Source organism: Dysidea avara, chromosome 5, assembly GCF_963678975.1.
Source record: "Dysidea avara chromosome 5, odDysAvar1.4, whole genome shotgun sequence".
NCBI lineage: Eukaryota > Metazoa > Porifera > Demospongiae > Dictyoceratida > Dysideidae > Dysidea > Dysidea avara.
In genome coordinates this window covers 28,731,565-28,748,783 of record NC_089276.1, presented here as the reverse complement: position 1 = coordinate 28,748,783, position 17,219 = coordinate 28,731,565, and the positions used below count along the sequence as shown (strand labels likewise).

Sequence of the window (17,219 nt, the reverse complement as noted above, 5' to 3'; positions counted from 1 at the left end):
GTGCTCAAAATTAGCTCACTGCATGGCAGTATGGTCTGGCAGCGCCCGCCCCTTCAAATACAAAGGGGCGGGCGCTTCTAACTAAGGCACGTGTCTGGGCCTGAACTTCTCTTATGTTATTATCTACTTTACCAGTTAGGCACTGGAGGGTGTACACAGAAGGTAGAGCCTTTTCGAGGTGTTTACCCATAGCCTAGGAGCCTAAGCGAAAATCTTTGAGCTAAATATCCTAAAGTGAAACGGAACAAATACCTAGAAGGGGTGAAAAAAAAGCCAACTCCATCGTGACTTGATCCGCAGGCCACCCAGATTCCGGCCAAGCGCCACGCTCGGAGCCAACTTTGGGGTCTCTGAAAAATACTGGAGCTTCACTGATGTGTTACCATAATCTTAAGCTGGAAACCACGTGCACATTAGGCATGAGATAAGCACGTGAAAAGCTACGTTGACTCGTTCTTTTCAAACCCAAGTTTCAAACGTCGTTATTTCTTGCTAGCTATTTGTGATAAGGATGAGTCGTAGGTTTCCAGCCCAATTGTTGGTAACACCCAAAGAGGTTAAACGTTTCGTTATTGATTGTATGGCGGTTATTGGGACGGAGACGAAACACGGAGGAGCTTTAGCAGATACTTTAGTAGCGGCGGATACTAAGGGGCATTATAGCCATGGATTAAATCGCTTAGGTGAGACCTCAGAAGATGCCTATATTAAATAAACGCATTACTACTATGTTTTTTTTTACATACATAGAAATGTACATCAAAGAAGTGAAGACTAAAGCTTGTGATGGAAATGCTACACCAACTATTGTCAAAGAAACGTCCTCGACAGCTTTTGTTGATGCAAGAAATGGCCTAGGATCGGTGAGTGCATGGATGGGTACACTTGCGAATCAGTAAGTAGCTAGAGTTGCATTCTTGTATGGCTAATTGTAAGGTATTGATGTACTCATCCAACACTGACATGATAAATATTTTGTCCTATCATCAGCAGTGTTGGGGCTAATGTGTTACTTATGTAACATGATACTTTTGTGGTAATATGTTGTAATACAACTCAAGTTACTAGGTTACCTAAGTAATGATAACAAAGCTAAATTTTATTGCTACAAGTAACAAGTCAACTAATCTCATTACTAATTCGGATAGCTAACACCTCGAATTAATTAGTGAAGCTTATTGACCAGTTTCTCTTGGATACAATTATAATGCAACCATGTCACATGATAAGCCATCGCTATAGCAGATTGATTATCTTCAAATATTAAAGTCAGACCTTCAGAAGAGCATCCTAACTCCTTTTCTAGTTGTCTCAGCCATAAACACTCTTGGGCAGCCCCAGATAATGCCACATACTCAGCTTCGACTGTGGACAGTGCTACCCACTTCTGCTTTTACTGCGCCAGGAGATTGGTCCACCACTAAACATAAAAATGTAGCCAGAAATTGACTTTCTGTGTGAAGTGTCACCAGCCCAGTCTGCATCACTGTACCCAATAAATTTGTCTGAACCACCTTGTTTGTGAAGTATACCAATATTGATAGTACCTTTTAGATATCTCAAGGCTGTCCAATGGTCCTTCTGAGGATTTGAGTTAAACCGAGCTAAGCTGTTTACAGCAAATGCTATGTCTGGTCTTGTGCTCACTGCCAAATACATGAAACTTCCAACGGCTGACTGGTATTCAGCCTGGTAAACTGGCTCAGTTTGACTGGTTGCAGGTTGAAGTTTTGAACTGACATCTGCCGGAGTGCTTGTTGGCTTGGAGTCTTGCATTCCAAGTCTCTTTAGCAGGTTCTCAATATAGGCAGGTTGTCCAATCCATATGGATCCAGCTTCTTTGTTTTGCTCAATTTTCATACCAAGGAAGTACTTGAGTTCACCAAGGTCCTTAATGTCAAACTTACTAGACAGTTTTTCTTTGACTTGTTTGAGCTGTTTCTCATTCTTGGCAGCAAGAATTATGTCATCAACATAGACCCCAATGAACATCGTATCTTTTCCATTTTTCCGAAAATAAATACATGGATCACTATTGCATCTCCTTCAGGTAAGTATCAAGAGTGGAGTTCCAGCTTCAATCCGTAAATGCTTTTGTTAAGCTTGCATACAAACTCTTCCTTTCCTTGACACTCAAAACCTTTTGGCCGCTGCATGTATACTTCATCTTCAAGGGTTCCGCTTAAGAATGCAGTAGTCACATCAACTTGATGAAGAGACAAGCCATGTTTTACTGACAAAGCCATTAGGAGCCAGAGATATTCTTGTCTTATTATTGGGCAGAATGTCTCATCAAAATCTGTTCCATACTGTTGTGTGAACCCTTGTGCAACCGGCCTTGCTTTGTACCTCTGCACAGATCCATCTGCTCCGGTTTTTACTTTGTAAACCCATTTGCTCCCAACTGTCCTTTTACCTTCAGGCAACTTCACCAAGTCCCAGACATTGTTTTCTCTCAATGATGTCATCTCTGTTTCCATAACAGATTCCTATTTTTTCTTGTCTGGCCTTGTAATAGCTTCCTTGTAGGATACTGGCGATTGAGGGACCTCACATACATTGCTACTTTCTTGGCCATAGTAGTCAGGCTGCTTTCTAATTCTGGTAGACCTTTGAGGTTCTGGAGGACTTGATTCCTTGATTTGCTCAGGTTGAGCAGCATCACCAGCCATTTCCATCTCAGGAACTTCAACTTCAGAAAATTCAGCAATCAAGTGATAATTACTCTTGGCAGTAGTTTGTGTAATCTGACCGTGCTCTTTGACCTGTTCATTAAACTGTACATCACGACTATGAAATATCCTCCCTTGTGTGGCATCATACAGTCTGTAGCCTTTGGTAAGATTTCCATATCCCACCATAATACACTTGCGTGTCTTCGAATCAAACTTAGCCCTCTCATCTCGGGGAACATGTGCATATGCATCACTGCCAAACACTCTCAGGTGGTTCGCCTTTGGCTTTTTGCCATGCCACACTTCAAAAGGTGTCTTTTTCAAAGCTTTGACTGGTGATCTGTTCCTCAAGTACACTGCCGTTCAAATAGCTTCACCCCAAAACTTTTTCAGTCAGCTTTGAATCTAAAAGCATTGATCGAGCCATTTCAACTAAGGTATGGTTTAAACACTCAGCGACACCATTTTGTTGAGGCGTTTTGGGCACTGTCAATTCGTGCCTTATACCTTCTGCCTTAAGATAATTCTCAAACTGAGATGAGGTGTACTTGCCCTCATTGTCTGTTCTGAAAGTTCTTCTTTTCTACAAGAGTTTTTCATTCTACAAGCCACTGAAAGACCTGGTCTTTCGTTTTGATTATGTACACCCAGGAGTACCTCGACTTATCATCAGTGAATGTTAGAAAGTACTGAGCTCCTCCTATCGATTTGTCACTTATTTTTCCACAAACATCTGAGTGGACTAGCTCAAGCAGATCTCCTGTCTACCTTTCACTACTTTCAAAGGAATTTCGGTGCTGCTTTCCACCAATACAGCTCTCACAAAAGCCAAGGTCACCTGACAAATTATAGTCAAACCTTTCAACTAAATTACCACCTGCAAGACTTTTAAGGCTTTGCTCACCAACATGGTCATACCTTCTGTGCCACAACATTTCATTTTCACATTTAGTTACATTTGTACTATCCCCTTTTCTAGAGTGGTCTAGGTAATACAGGTTTCCATGCTTGGTGGCAACAGCAATTACTTTCTTTTCCTGATTAAAAATTTTGCACTCCTTTTTGTCAAAATTAGTGGTTTTCCCAGCCTCAAAAGCTATTGACACACTCAAGAGACTATATGACAGCTTAGGAACATACAAAACATTTTCTAGCTTACACTTTTGTGTGCTTCCATCAGGTAGAATCATAGCTAGTTTCACTGTGCCCTCTGCTGGTCCTTCCATTGGGCTTCCATCACCCAGCGTCACTTGCTGTGGGGCCTCCAGGCGTCTCATATCAACAAACAGATTCTTGTCATTATACATATGGCAGGTTGCACCTGAGTCTACTATCCAAGTTCCACTAGAAGTAGCAGCAAGTGCATGAATAGTTACAAGTGCTTCATCATCACTGCCTTTTTCTCAGCTACACTGGCCTGTTTCTTTTGAGCTGCTAGATACTTTCCACAATCTTTCTTAAAATGGCTAGGCATGTGACAGTAATGACACGTAAGTGGTTTCTTGAACCCCTTATTCTGGCCTGCAGTAAGGGCTTTACGGTTGTCTTCCAAAGGTATTGGTACCTTTTCTTTGAGCTTTGACTCTAACCTCTCAGTAACAAGTTCCCACTTGGGGATATTTTCTGACTGTGCCTCAAGTGCTGTCACTAACACATTATATGACTCTGGTAAGTTGGCCAATAAGTGTACCACTCTGTCTTCTTCTGATACTGCATCTCCAATAACGGCAGGTCCCTCGAAAATCTCACTCATGGTCTTTATGTATTCATTGACTGACCCACCTTCCTTTAGCTTGAAGGCGTAGAACTTTTGTCAGAGCTGCAGTTTGTTTGACCAAATCTTAGGCTGAAATTGCTCCTCTAGCTTTTTCCACACAGCTTTTGGATCTTCCAGGCCCCCCAGTAGATATAATAACGACAGGTCTACAGCAAGCACAATTATCGCGAGGGCACAATCTCTCCGTGCAAAAACTTCATTCGGCCTTCTGCATTGTCTTCACCTGGCACTACTTCAGTTCCACTGGCTATACCCCAAAGACTGTCCTTCATTAACGCCATCCAGCATTGTACTTTCCACGTCGGGTAATTCTTTCCATTCAGTGGTATTAGGACAGTTTTAATTTATGCAATCATCTTTGTAATGTTAGCCTGTTTTGAGCTGTGTACCATTATCAATTGCATTAGTAATTCATTCCATCAGTAAATTCATTGAAATGAAGTTGTGCAACTTGTCATTAATTTTGTGAGCATGTTTGACCTTAATTATACTTAGGGATGTGCCAGTTTTGCCGGCAACATTTTTGGAAAAATACGTTGGTAAAAGCAAAGAGCAAAATGCTGGAAAAATAGGTGGAAAATTGGAAAAATGGGCACCCAGGAATGGCAACTTAGCACATTTTGTATGATAAAGATTGAGATACTCTAATATAACAGTCACGCATAGTATTAGGACAAGATATGCTCATAGGAAATGGTGACTGAAGATCAAGATACTCTAATAGAGCAGTCACTATGTACGAAATATTCTAATAGAGTAGTTACACATGCTTGTAAGCTTGAGATACTGCAATTAATTTTTGCTGATGCTCAGCAAAATAGAAAAATTTCGAGCAAAATAGGTAAAAAGTAAAAGAATTGCTGGAAAGAAAAATAGGTAGAAAAAAAGCAAAATAGGCTCATCCCTAATTATACTGTAACCAGTGTCACCAAGTTGTCGATAGTATAAGGTACAATAGTTGTTGTAATTGATGTTGACCCTACACTTTCATGATCCTTACTGCTGTGCACTACAATCAGTATCATTATGTATTATACACTTTATGGTACATTACATATTGTTCCAGCAATCGTGTGTGTGTATTTGGCACAGACATCTAACCTGTGGTGTGACGTGGCTTAGGATAGCTCCGACCCCCTCACTAGTTCCCTTACACTGAAGACATTTAACTCAGGATAATCCACTCCCTCCAGACTACCTTATATCCCCTCCTGGATCAGCACTTGAAGGATCTGTATGTATATGTACTTGGTCACTGGAATCCTTTAGAAATGCTTTGTGTAAAAGTTTAGGTATTAAACTTTTCCTGTAGGTAGCTGGTGTGTTCTGTATGCAGCTGGCAATCAAGAAAGCCAGGAAGGCTGGAATTGGTTGGATTACTTGTACACGTAAGTACGTGTGTTGCGTACCCTCTTTGTTTGTTTGTTTGTGTGTTATGTTACCTTACTATTCATTGTCAGACTCCAACCATTATGGGATAGCTGGTTTCTACAGTCAAATGGCCACCAGGAGTGGATTAGTGGGAATGTCAATGACTAACGCATCACCCTTAATGATGCCCACCAGAGGGAAAAAGGTGCATTACAATTAATTGTGCAACATTGGCTCTGATAGTTTAACAGAGGAGTTATTAAAATTTGTTCTAATAGTACTATGCAGTCAAGTCTGCTCATATAGCTATGTAGCTGAAATGTATGAAGAGTGGGACCACTCTATCTGAACACCTGTGCATGCTAAAATGTTCAGATAAGTGAATCTGCACATTATGCATGCACCAATACTGTAGAATGTACTCCTTGTGATAAAATACTCTAATAGAACAGTCCTTATAGCATTTTGCTTATCACGCGTATCCAAATGAATATATAACCTTTCCATGGTCTTTTGCAACTATCAGTTTATCTTTTTATATTCTACAGAGAGTATTGGGTACTAATCCAATTGCCTTTGGTGCTCCTGGTCTCCATGGTGATGAGTTTATGTTGGACATGTCAACAACTACTGTAGCTGAAGGAAAGGTATGTTGCCATGGTAACAAAATTGTGGTACCGCATAGCCTAAATATTTCAAGGGGGGGTGGGGGCATTTTCAAGGTTGCAATTGAGCAAAGTAAAAATAAAGTTTATTTTTTAAATTTAAAAAAAAAAAAAACAGATTTGAAAGCATTCCTGAAGGTCTAAAAATTTTCAAGGATACAAATAACTGCCAAAACCTTGAAAATTTTACCCACAGCTATATGGTATTGTGTGCTGTGGCTACAACAATGCTTGCAGGCAGCACTTGGGGTTGTTGCAGCTGTTACTATCATTATTTTACTGTATAGTTTACAGAAGGACACCTGTACACACCACAATTGCACCTGTCCAGGCATTTGATTGGTATTAGCTCCCATAGCATTCCTGGAAGCCTTTGATTAATCTTTCGCCTCCAAATTGGAACTGCATACTTGGAACCTTATCTTGTTAACTATGAGAACTATGTATACTATTATACAGGTAGAGGTGAACCATCGTAAACAAATACCAATACCAACTGGGTGGGCAGTGGATAAAGATGGAAAGGTGAGCATTAGTCTGTCCTTATCCCAGTGCAGGCCGGCCTACCCTAACAAACACCATTTGGTGACAATGCTCGTATTTCTTGGGCCCGGAAGTGTGATTCAGTCAGAATATTGGCTGGCCAATCAGAATTGAGGAGCTGTGTATATAATCATTTGAAGTTGGTGAAAAAAAAACCATTTGGAACTAACATTTTCTCTTCTTTGTTTAATAAAATCATCTGCTTTTTCATCAACTTCATGTGATGCAACTTGTCAATTCTCATTAGTCAAGATTGCACTTCTGGGCCCAAACATTGTCACCAGATGGTGTTTGTGCAATTAGTGCAGGCCTGGCTGGGCATGAGAGTAATTGATTAGTCTTGCCCCCAACGATGCAAAGGCTGTCTGGTGGCATTGCTCTAACTTGTTGGCCTATAGGAAGTGTGCGTATACCAGAAAAACTGTTGCTTGCAGTGGTTTATGGTACTAGAGTGTATGTTGGGCTCTTCATTCACAACTGCCTACTGTCCTTTGTTGTCATGCCAGCAAGGCTTCCAATCCAATGCCATAAAAATTTATTTATTTATTTCAAACATGTGAGCATGAGAAACATATCTGCACTACTTCATGAGGGCCAAGAATAGTACTGTCTCCTGGCAGGATTGAGTGTATTGGAAGACAATACCATATCATATTCACTGCCTATATCACTCACAGGACACTACTAGTACATCAGAGTATAATGATGGTGGAATGTTGTTACCTTTGGGAGGAAGAGAGGAGACATGTGAGTAATGAGCCCCACCCACTATTAACTGCTGAGTATCAGCTACACCCCCTTAGCTGGCTACAAAGGATATGGACTAGCTACAATGGTGGATGTGTTGTGTGGTGTGATGAGTGGGGGACGCTTCAAAGAGCGTATCAGGAAATGGAGTAGTTCAGAGGAGTCTTCATTGGGTACACCTTCAGAATCACAAGAATATATTGTCACTAGAAAAGTGTGTATACTGTGCTGTGATCTTAGCTTCCTGTGCAGTCCTATATATTGTACAAAACTTGAGGTTCCATTTCAGCCAACATACTCTAATAGAGCAGTCATGTTGTGAAGTGGCATGTCCTTACAAAACTATTTTGTAAAATCTTTCTAAAATCGTGAATTTGGTTAAAATTTAGATTTTTTTTGAAAATGCGGCCTTTCATAGATAAAGTATTCATTGCATGTGTGACTGAATTTTGGAAAATCACCTGTATGTGTACATTGTTAATTCACAGAATAAATAATAGTTATACGGGCACAATGTGGAGTCTATGAAATTTATAAACCCGAAGGCCCGGGCTGTAGCGCACGAGCGAAGCGAGGGCGCTACTAAGGGCCTGAGGGTTTATAAATTTCATAGACTCCACATTGTGCCCGTATAACTGCTTTAGACTCTATTTCACATTACACTCAGATCACTTACCTCATCCATGGCTGTTTCTGCTGTAGGCTCGGCAAAAGCGGCTGGTTTTCTTACGATAATACTAGCGCCATGGCAACTATGCGTCCTCATGTGACTAAATAATCGCGCTCGTTAAATCACTGCACGTGAACAACGCATAAAGCGATTGGACAAATCCGATTTTGAGCATATGTCATATTGTGCTTAAAGGCGTGGAGTATATTAGAAAACAAGGTGGAGTATATGAGATTTATTACCCACCCAAAACAGCCTAAATAGAGTCTAACATTTTAATATTATACAGCATTGTAACTGGCAGCTACGCATACGAATTTTTCACCAAAGATGGAGCAATTCATAACCTTTAATAGTATCTTGTATTGAAGGTAATCTTTGTAGAGTTTCCTGTTGGTTTTTCAGCAGTGCTGCTGTATCACAAGTGCTCAACAGGGTTGGGGGGTGGCGTGGTGAGCAAGAGATACCGCATAGCCTAAATATTTTGAAGAGAAAACTTTTTTCAAGGTTTTGGGGTAACGGTGAAAAATTTATCATGGATTTCCATTTATTACATATGGAATTTTGTTTGCAAATCCTTTACTATCATTAGCATAGACAATCCAGTTTGAGGCTGGGTAGTCTAATTGTGGCAATACCATGTTAGTATTTTGTTTGTCAGTATGTAACTGTGGTTTATTACTTGTAGGCCCACATGTTTATGGCACTTGATCCATCAGTGTTCATCAATGACTTCCCCTCTAGAATGAGTGGACTAATGTCTGATCTGAGAAACCAACAACCTGTGAGTGTACAAGTGTCCGTTGTGTTGTGTGCATACAATTAAATTATATTTTGCACTATTTTGTGATACGCATCTTCCCAAACAAACCCCATTTCCAGTCCACTTGCACTGGATCACATGACATATTCTACACCCATAAAAGCTTATTGTATTTGCACATATAGTTGCCATTTTGTGTGTGTTCTATTGGAGTGAAATACCACAAACAACATTTTGTACAAACATGTTTGCAAAAGCTTTTTTATGCAGTGCTGTTATACAGGCTGTACCAGACAAACCTGTTTTGGTGGCTGGTGATCCAGAGAGGATACAGGAGAAACTAGTTGAACAAAATGGCAGTATCACATACCACGTTAGCATCATCAATGCCATGGTAACCAAGTGTTAAAACACAACTCTTATTACAACTACTACTACCATTACAGGATCAAGTAGCTGATAATCTTGATGTAGAAAAAATGGAAAGGACATCTAAATAAAATTTTCCAATAAAATCTTTATTGGTCATTACCAAATGATTTATTTTATTTATTTATATTTTTGTACTAATTAACTTTATCAGCAATTAAATCTCATTTGAAAGGGGAAAATTTTTCACAATTGATGTACATTCTGTGTATGAAAAAATTGATCTGTAAACTGCCAGCTAGTTAATAATTGCTTAGTGTGACTGACAGTTAGTATAATACCAATAATTTACCCTCAAATTTTTATAGAACCCAGTGATGCCCAAATTGTGTTAACCCATCACAATACTCAAATGTTACACTGCCACTATGCAATGTACACAAACATTATGTAACCCTCTTTTAAACCATGACACCAATTTTAAATAAGTAAACTGGATAAAGTCAACACATGTACAGAGTCCTATTGTTCTATGAAAATAATCCAGTCTCAAATCTTCTTCAAGCATGCAAACTCGATCAAAATAATTATCCATCAGATTCAGCCTGGGTTACAATGAGCTTACCAATCAACTATGCTTCATGTAAGATAAGAATATAATCCAGCACAGGTGTACTATGTTGACAAACAACATTCGGAACATTGGCGGTAGAAAATAGAAATTGAGCATCTGTGCTAGTGGCCATACCATTAGATCAACCTGAGGATGGATCACGTGATGTCATGTGAAGTGTGCATAAGGGAAATACCCTACCTTATATGTTGGCCAAAATTTGTCCTTTAATTCATCCAGTCCATCAGTAAATGTGTGTCCTTCCATTCTAGTGAGGCCTATTATATTGGTAACGTGATTGCAACAGTGAATATGCACACGCATACATCCATTGAACACACAATGTTACAGCATAGTGGAAACATTCAAGTCTATACCACTATTGGCTGGATGTTGTGTTAGAACAACATACCACCATTTGTCATGTCGTAGTACAATTTGTTGACAAAAATGTCATTTTTTACACAAACAATTATGCTTTACAAGGTAAATGCTGTAACTACTATAACTTTCAATGTACAAAAACATGCTTCTACAAAATATGCAAGGATGCCATAAATGGTGCAACGCACAAAGTTTTTATAGTCCACTTATTAACAACATCCACAGACATTTGTTGATACTTTAGTCTACTCTACACAATAAGTCATTGATGTGGAGAGGAATATGGCAACATATGGTTGAGTAACTTAAAATCCTATGTATTTTTAATCAAGTGGCATTAAGAGGTCAGTCTTATTCATTAGAGGTCAATGGTATTTAATTTGAGGGTGTCTCATGAAAACCAACAAAACCACTACATGGGTTATATGAAACTACAGCCCAGCATGATGAAAAGTCATGATGAAACACATGAAGACAATATAATTGGAGAATTTATGGCTTTAATGGTACAACAAAGGTCATCGATGTACAACACAAAGACAAACTTATGACATAGACCCAAATTCTATAGCAACAAAATTATGTACATGTTGAAATTTAGAAGGTGATTAACGCAAATTTTGACTATGTGCCATGATTTGTGAGTGTAGTCAAAATTGACTTTGACTTGATTTTACCTTCCTAATTATTCACTATAATCATATATGCTGGACTACTGGCTTGCACACAGCTGCAGACCACTATATGGTGTACAAGGGATTTGCACCCCAATATATCCTGTACTCTGATTGTCCTTGGTCAAAAGCAGGGGGGAAAGCCTTGACCCTGAACTTAGTAATTAAACGCTTGATTGAATTTTATACACTTCACAACAGTGCTTGTCCTAGCTTTGACCAACTGCAAATTCTCAGCTTGACTTTTGACCGAGGATGAAGATTGGAGTACAGGATGTAATTATTTCATTGCTACCCTCTTGGTGTACAGTGAACCTCTTGAGAACTGTGCATGTAATTCAAGAAATACAAAATTAGTCAATGAAACTCACCTACATAAAATACTGCATACTCAGCAGGTGACATAAGGAATTGATCCAGTAATACTTTAGAAGCCACTACTCTAGTGGCCTTCCCAGGTAGCCTCGAGTCCAATACTCGGTACCAGTAATGTTCCCATGGACCAAACAGCAGGCCCAGGGAGGCAAAGCGAGCAGTTCGTGCTCCATCCAAGCATTCTGCGCCTTCTAGCTTTTGTTCCAGATAATCTCCCAGTCCGTCAATGAGACAAGCTATCGAAGTGTTGGCTAGTAATAAGTGTCTACTAAAAAACAGCGTGAGTAACCTCGCCATCTTATGAAGCGCTTAAGTTCTAATTAATAAGCGTCGATTATACGGTATTTCTAATTATTAATTTATAAGCACCGGACGCATTGTGCCGTACTGGTATTTAAAGAATTCAGTCTAGTCGAAATTCTAGTTGATTCACCGGACGAGTATCCATGGGTGCGGCGAACAGTTGAAGACTCTAGAATATACTAAAGCCTTTCTATAAATACATTAACCTTTAGTACTGCGACAGTCGTTATTTTCTCCTAAGTAATTTACAGGCTGGTTTATGAGAGAGAGTGTGTATGGTGATGTATCGAGGGGCCGCTAGGTCCATCTCATTGGCTGTGAATTCTTTCAAAACCTTCCTACTACCAGAAGCTACTGCTCGAAAAGGATCTAGGACAGTACGACTTTTACTATTCAATACTACGGTGACAGGGACTCTCTACACATTCGGAGATGTCATTCAACAGAAAGTATTTGGGGCCGGTCTTCCCTATGACTACGCACGGACAATGCGAATGTGCGCACTTGGCGTGTGTATGGGCCCCTTAAATCATTTCTGGTATCTTCAATTGGACCGGTTTATCGTTGGAAACAGTTTGACTACTGTCGCGAGGAAGATAGTCTGTGACCAACTGATGTTTGCACCAACGTGCATCACAGTCTTTTATCTGGGTGAGTACGTGGTTGTTGTGTGGCGGTAGATAGAGACAATGCAAGTGTGTTGCTCTGCACTTCACACTGCAGGCTTCTTGCTATCTTTGTTGTGGGCTGGAAATTAAAAGTCGGCATAAGCACGCCCACACACAACAGTGTGCATGGGAATGTTTAGCTTTCAATGTCTGTACTAATTCTCTTGTAGGAATGAGTTTAATGGAAGGCAAGATGTGGACAGCAAGTAAGATGGAATTGCAGAACAAATTTCTCCCAAGTTACAAAGTGAGCTGTGAACTTATGAACTTTCAACATACATGTGATATTAGTATGTAAAATAATATAATTCCTACTGTCAGCCCTTATTTTCTGAACTCTAGTTCATCATGAACTACACTAGTGTGTACCAATGCCCACAAAACAAGTATAGGGTGCAAATAGCTCATATTAACACATTCTTAGTGTCGCGCACACCAGACATACTCTACTTATCAACAACCTGAAGTGTTTCTACTCTAGTGTGGAGTAACATAGTTTACAAGTTGAGCGTGAATGTAAATTTATCAATCAGCACAACACTAGGGTTGGTCCTATTGGGTTGGTACTATTCTATCTAAATAGATTTTTTGAGACAAGGGGACCTCTCTTTAGTATCCTCTCCAACGTAAACACACAATAGAAAAAAAGTGAATGCAAAAATGCAAAAATATTTGATCATAACATTGACTGACTTATCTTGCAAAATTAAATGTTTTCATCCATTTCATGAAAATGGTCCTATTTGAGCAAAGCAATCTTCTATAGTGTGAAATCAATGGTAATCTGTGGTTTAGACCTGATAATATTACCAAGAGTTCATAGTGGAGTGGGCTCTCTCTATTATGGACTCTTGCTATTACCTGTAGTACCAAATTTCCTTGTCCATGTTGCACCAGATTTCCTTTTCCCAGCCACCAAGTAATGCCCATCCCTTTTAACCATAATTGGTAGCATTCCTTTTGTGCTCAAGACCTCAAGTTTGTATAAATGTGTCCTGTTTATTTAATAATTAACCAATGATGAATCACATGATATAGTGGTATCCAAATTATGTGTGTGTGTTCTGTAATTATGTGTGTTTGTGCGCATGTATACCATATGTATGTGTGTGTGTGTGTGTGTGGCAGCTGCTGCTGCAGTGGTCAAGCATTGATTTGGTAATCACAGAGTAACAGTTCAGTATTGCATACATGCAGTTATTGTAGTCATTTCCTTGAGCAAGAAAACTATATACTGCTCTCCCATTGCTCTAGTTTACCCATATAAAGGTTTAAGTGGAATATCAGGTCCCTTGTAATTACAAAGATTAAATCCCTCTCAACTATTGCAGTTACTTGGCACAGTTGTTACAATACCAGTGAGTTACATTGTATTATCTTATATGCCCACTGTCTAGACCCTGGTAGTCATTACAGGCAATGGTGCAGGCAATTGTGGTTTTACAGAACCAACCAACTAACCAACTGTGGTCCCATTTCTAAGCCTCATATGTAGTACCTGGATAGTGCATAGCTATACCAGTGTTATGCTGGGTAAGCATTGCTGTGTAATGTTTGTATTACATCTGAGTGTAGTGTTTCACATCACTTGAATGTTGATGATGCTCTGTTATGTGTTTCTTGTACAAGTTTGTGTTTTTATAATCATGATTGTATTGTGTTTTCTTTTAACATTAGGCAGACTGGGCAGTATGGCCAGCAGCACAAGTAAGTAATACTTGTAAATTTTTTGGTGTGTTAGCTTAAAAGTGTATGCATGGCATATAGCTTACCATCTTTAGTACACCATCTCTTCTGGGCATACAGTCTGCATGATATCTGCCTTGTTTGATTTATGAGTGTCGGATGCCCGTGTGCCTGTCAGTCACATGTAAAAATCATACAATACACTGAGTGTAGTATCTCATTTAGTCTAGGATGGAGGGGAAATTTCTGTTCAGAGTATTCCAGTTAGTACTTGATGGTACAACAGGATATCCTTTTTGAAAGTAGACAAGCTTGAAGTTATATTTAGTGTGTGTACACTAATGTAGTCATGTGTGGGTAAAACAAGTGTAATACTTAGTAGGCTGGGTTTTGTGGTAGTAATAGTAGTAGCACATACTCACCCTAATCTATGCAGTTTTTATGATTCAAGTGACAACAGCTAGCTGGGTAATGACACATAGCATGTATCTTGTTAATAAGGTTACTGGCCCTTTTAGACATTTGTTTGTTAACATACAGTACCAATAAGAGTTAATAGTAGTAGGGTATTAACTCTTGGTACCAATGTAAAGATATTTAGGTTTAAGGTACTCCATATTAAATTTGTTATTCACATCATCTAACCCTCAGTTGCTTATTAGTTGATTTGTCACAAGAGACTATAACAACCCTTGAGAAGGAGATCACTGAAATATGTAGACACAGAATGTATATCCTGAAATGAAGAATTCTGAAATGTGGATACGTCAACCTGGTCGTGACTTGTTCATGGTCACTAACAATTTCAACTGCATTTGTTTATCTGGACACTTGAAACCCTACACATGTGTACGTAGTTAGTTAAAGTTCCTATCTAAAACTATAGCATGGAAAATCAGTGCACCTTGATGACGAGAATGCTTTTGTTCAATTCTCATTCCTCTACATGTATGTAAATTGACATCTAAAACCAGGACACATCTTTGTAGATATGTCCACAATGTGAAATTCAGTGTTGTGGTATGTAAATGTTAAATTTTATTTTTTCAGGTGATCAACTTTTGTTTTGTCCCTGGCTTCCTGCGAGTCACTTACGTCAACCTGGTCACACTGGGCTGGACGACACTTCTTTCCTATTTAAAGCATAAAGAACACAATTCCTCCCTCAGTACATAATTATGTCGATTGTCAAATGGGCAGTTCACCAGTACTAATTGTGTGTGTATGAAATTTGTAAAGAATTTGATAAATTTTTAACTATATTCTGTGAATCATTGTTTTTAGTGCTGTGAAATTAAAAACATATTCATGGTCGTTTGTTCCAGCAGGCTATTACAATAGTTTATAATAAATTATTTATAACATACTCTAGTTTCTAGGTACAAGCAGTCTACCTAGAACTGTACATGAATGTATCCAGGATGTGTGGGAAGTTAATAAGAGCTCTACAAAGTGTTCTTTGTAACTCAAGTACAATGTTTAGTACTGATGGCTTGTGTAGTGGGCAAAGAAGTGTGAACTAGGAACTTGGTTTATAATGGTCAGAGCAATAGGATTACTGTGTAGTCATTTATTTACTTGGTAAAACACTGGTTGCTTTTTAAAATCATTTGTGGCACTTTTAGCTACTATTGAAGGTGCAGCATTTGACCTAAGTTGATAGGGTATATTGTTAACCCTGTCATCTTCATGATGGGATAACAAATGGTGTTCTGAAGCTTCCATGTGTCTGAGAGTTCTCTCGTTACTTGATATGAACTCTGCTGCATTTCAACGTCTAAATTTCTTTGAGCTCATTGTGAACACTTCCTGCTGCTAATGTCTGTTGTGGCTGAAGGTAACATTAAATGGCTGCTGAATAATTGTGTAATATCTGTACATCACCAATGAGAAGTCTTAGTCAGTCTGTAACCTGTGAGATGTATTGCCATTAGAATTAATGTCCGTAAAGACTCAGCACTTTACATATCTACTATGACAAACTTACATATAAAAGTTACTTTAAGGCCATAGCAAAAGGTTGTTTGGTGTATTCCTTTTCATGCCCTTACTATCATGAAGTCATGCTGCTCCAATCATCTACTTTTAGCAGTTTGTACTTTAGTGTTTGAGGCTTTGATCATATATCAACATAGTAACAAGCCATATTAGTTATCATAACAAGTTAGAATACTACTAATAAGTGACAATTATGAAGGAATGTTACAGAATTCATCTCCACAAAATATTCTATAGAATCAATTAGTTATGTCAACAGGATTTTGTAACATTGAGGATATGATTTGTGGTTTACATACCAGGCACATTTGACATGGCTTCATATAGACATCTAGAGCAGGACTCATCTATACGACTAGTATAGCCTAAATAGTTCGAGGGGGGAAATTTTCGTGGTTTTGGGGATTATCAGCAAAAAATTATAGCTTTGAAATATTTAGACCACCATGCATTTTGGGAGTGTTTGCAAATCCACGAAAAATTTATTTTTAGCAACATTACTCAACTTCAAAATATTTGCCCCTCGAAATATTTAGGCTATACGGTATAAGGAACAAGCCTTATAATAGCTGTTGCAATTTGGGGTTTTCATAGATAATCACGCAATTATTTCGAAGGGAAATAAAGATAAAGTACCTGGTCATATTATTATAGTGATGGTGAGCATTTACCGGCACAATAAGCTGTAAAATGATAAGCTTACCAGTTTTGTTGTGCTTGACATGCCAGAAAGAAAGCAGGGGCAGATCCAGGGTTAAAATTAAATTATGCTAAGTGCTCTGCGTTGAGAAAGGAGATATTATTTTGTCAACAAAGTGATTTGTCATCAATTTGTCACGCCTGATCGCTATACACTTCTATAAACTATAGCTAATAAGGAAAAGTTAGTTTGTTATGTATTAGACAGTAAATTAGCCATATCTTTGGAATGCTTCAAA

General features: G+C 38.8%; 3 protein-coding genes across 5 annotated transcripts; 2 read left to right on the top strand and 1 right to left on the bottom strand.

Annotated features, from left to right (window-relative positions):
* Positions 1-146: 146 nt before the first annotated feature.
* LOC136254941 (uncharacterized oxidoreductase YjmC-like) lies at positions 147-9,814 on the top strand. 2 transcript variants are annotated; one of them, XR_010700838.1, is made up of 11 exons: positions 147-683; positions 751-863; positions 5,765-5,840; positions 5,913-6,028; positions 6,372-6,470; positions 6,948-7,013; positions 7,709-7,778; positions 7,835-7,992; positions 9,137-9,232; positions 9,482-9,605; positions 9,658-9,814. XR_010700838.1 is itself a non-coding variant. In XM_066047659.1 (11 exons), exons 1-11 carry the CDS (start codon positions 512-514, stop codon positions 9,709-9,711), a joined length of 1,131 nt encoding a protein of 376 aa, XP_065903731.1. In that variant the 5' UTR covers positions 152-511; the 3' UTR covers positions 9,712-9,814. The 2 variants fall into 2 exon arrangements, 1 of the variants encoding a protein (XP_065903731.1); XM_066047659.1 differs by having other exon boundaries at positions 152-683; positions 9,495-9,605.
* Positions 9,815-9,981: 167 nt separating this feature from the next.
* Positions 9,982-11,964, bottom strand: LOC136255811 (mpv17-like protein 2). The gene is made up of 3 exons (XM_066048706.1): positions 11,623-11,964; positions 10,395-10,471; positions 9,982-10,340 (listed from the first exon to the last, which is right to left on the bottom strand). The coding sequence occupies exons 1-3, from the start codon at positions 11,921-11,923 to the stop codon at positions 10,209-10,211; spliced, it is 510 nt and encodes a 169-aa protein (XP_065904778.1). The 5' UTR covers positions 11,924-11,964; the 3' UTR covers positions 9,982-10,208.
* A 71-nt stretch (positions 11,965-12,035) lies between these two features.
* On the top strand, positions 12,036-15,621 carry LOC136255809 (mpv17-like protein 2). Of its 2 annotated transcripts, XR_010701114.1 has the most exons (5): positions 12,036-12,580; positions 12,768-12,844; positions 14,275-14,304; positions 14,935-15,132; positions 15,334-15,545. XR_010701114.1 is itself a non-coding variant. In XM_066048705.1 (4 exons), the coding sequence occupies exons 1-4, from the start codon at positions 12,205-12,207 to the stop codon at positions 15,457-15,459; spliced, it is 609 nt and encodes a 202-aa protein (XP_065904777.1). In that variant the 5' UTR covers positions 12,038-12,204; the 3' UTR covers positions 15,460-15,621. The 2 variants fall into 2 exon arrangements, 1 of the variants encoding a protein (XP_065904777.1); XM_066048705.1 differs by lacking the exon at positions 14,935-15,132 and having other exon boundaries at positions 12,038-12,580; positions 15,334-15,621.
* Positions 15,622-17,219: the final 1,598 nt, after the last annotated feature.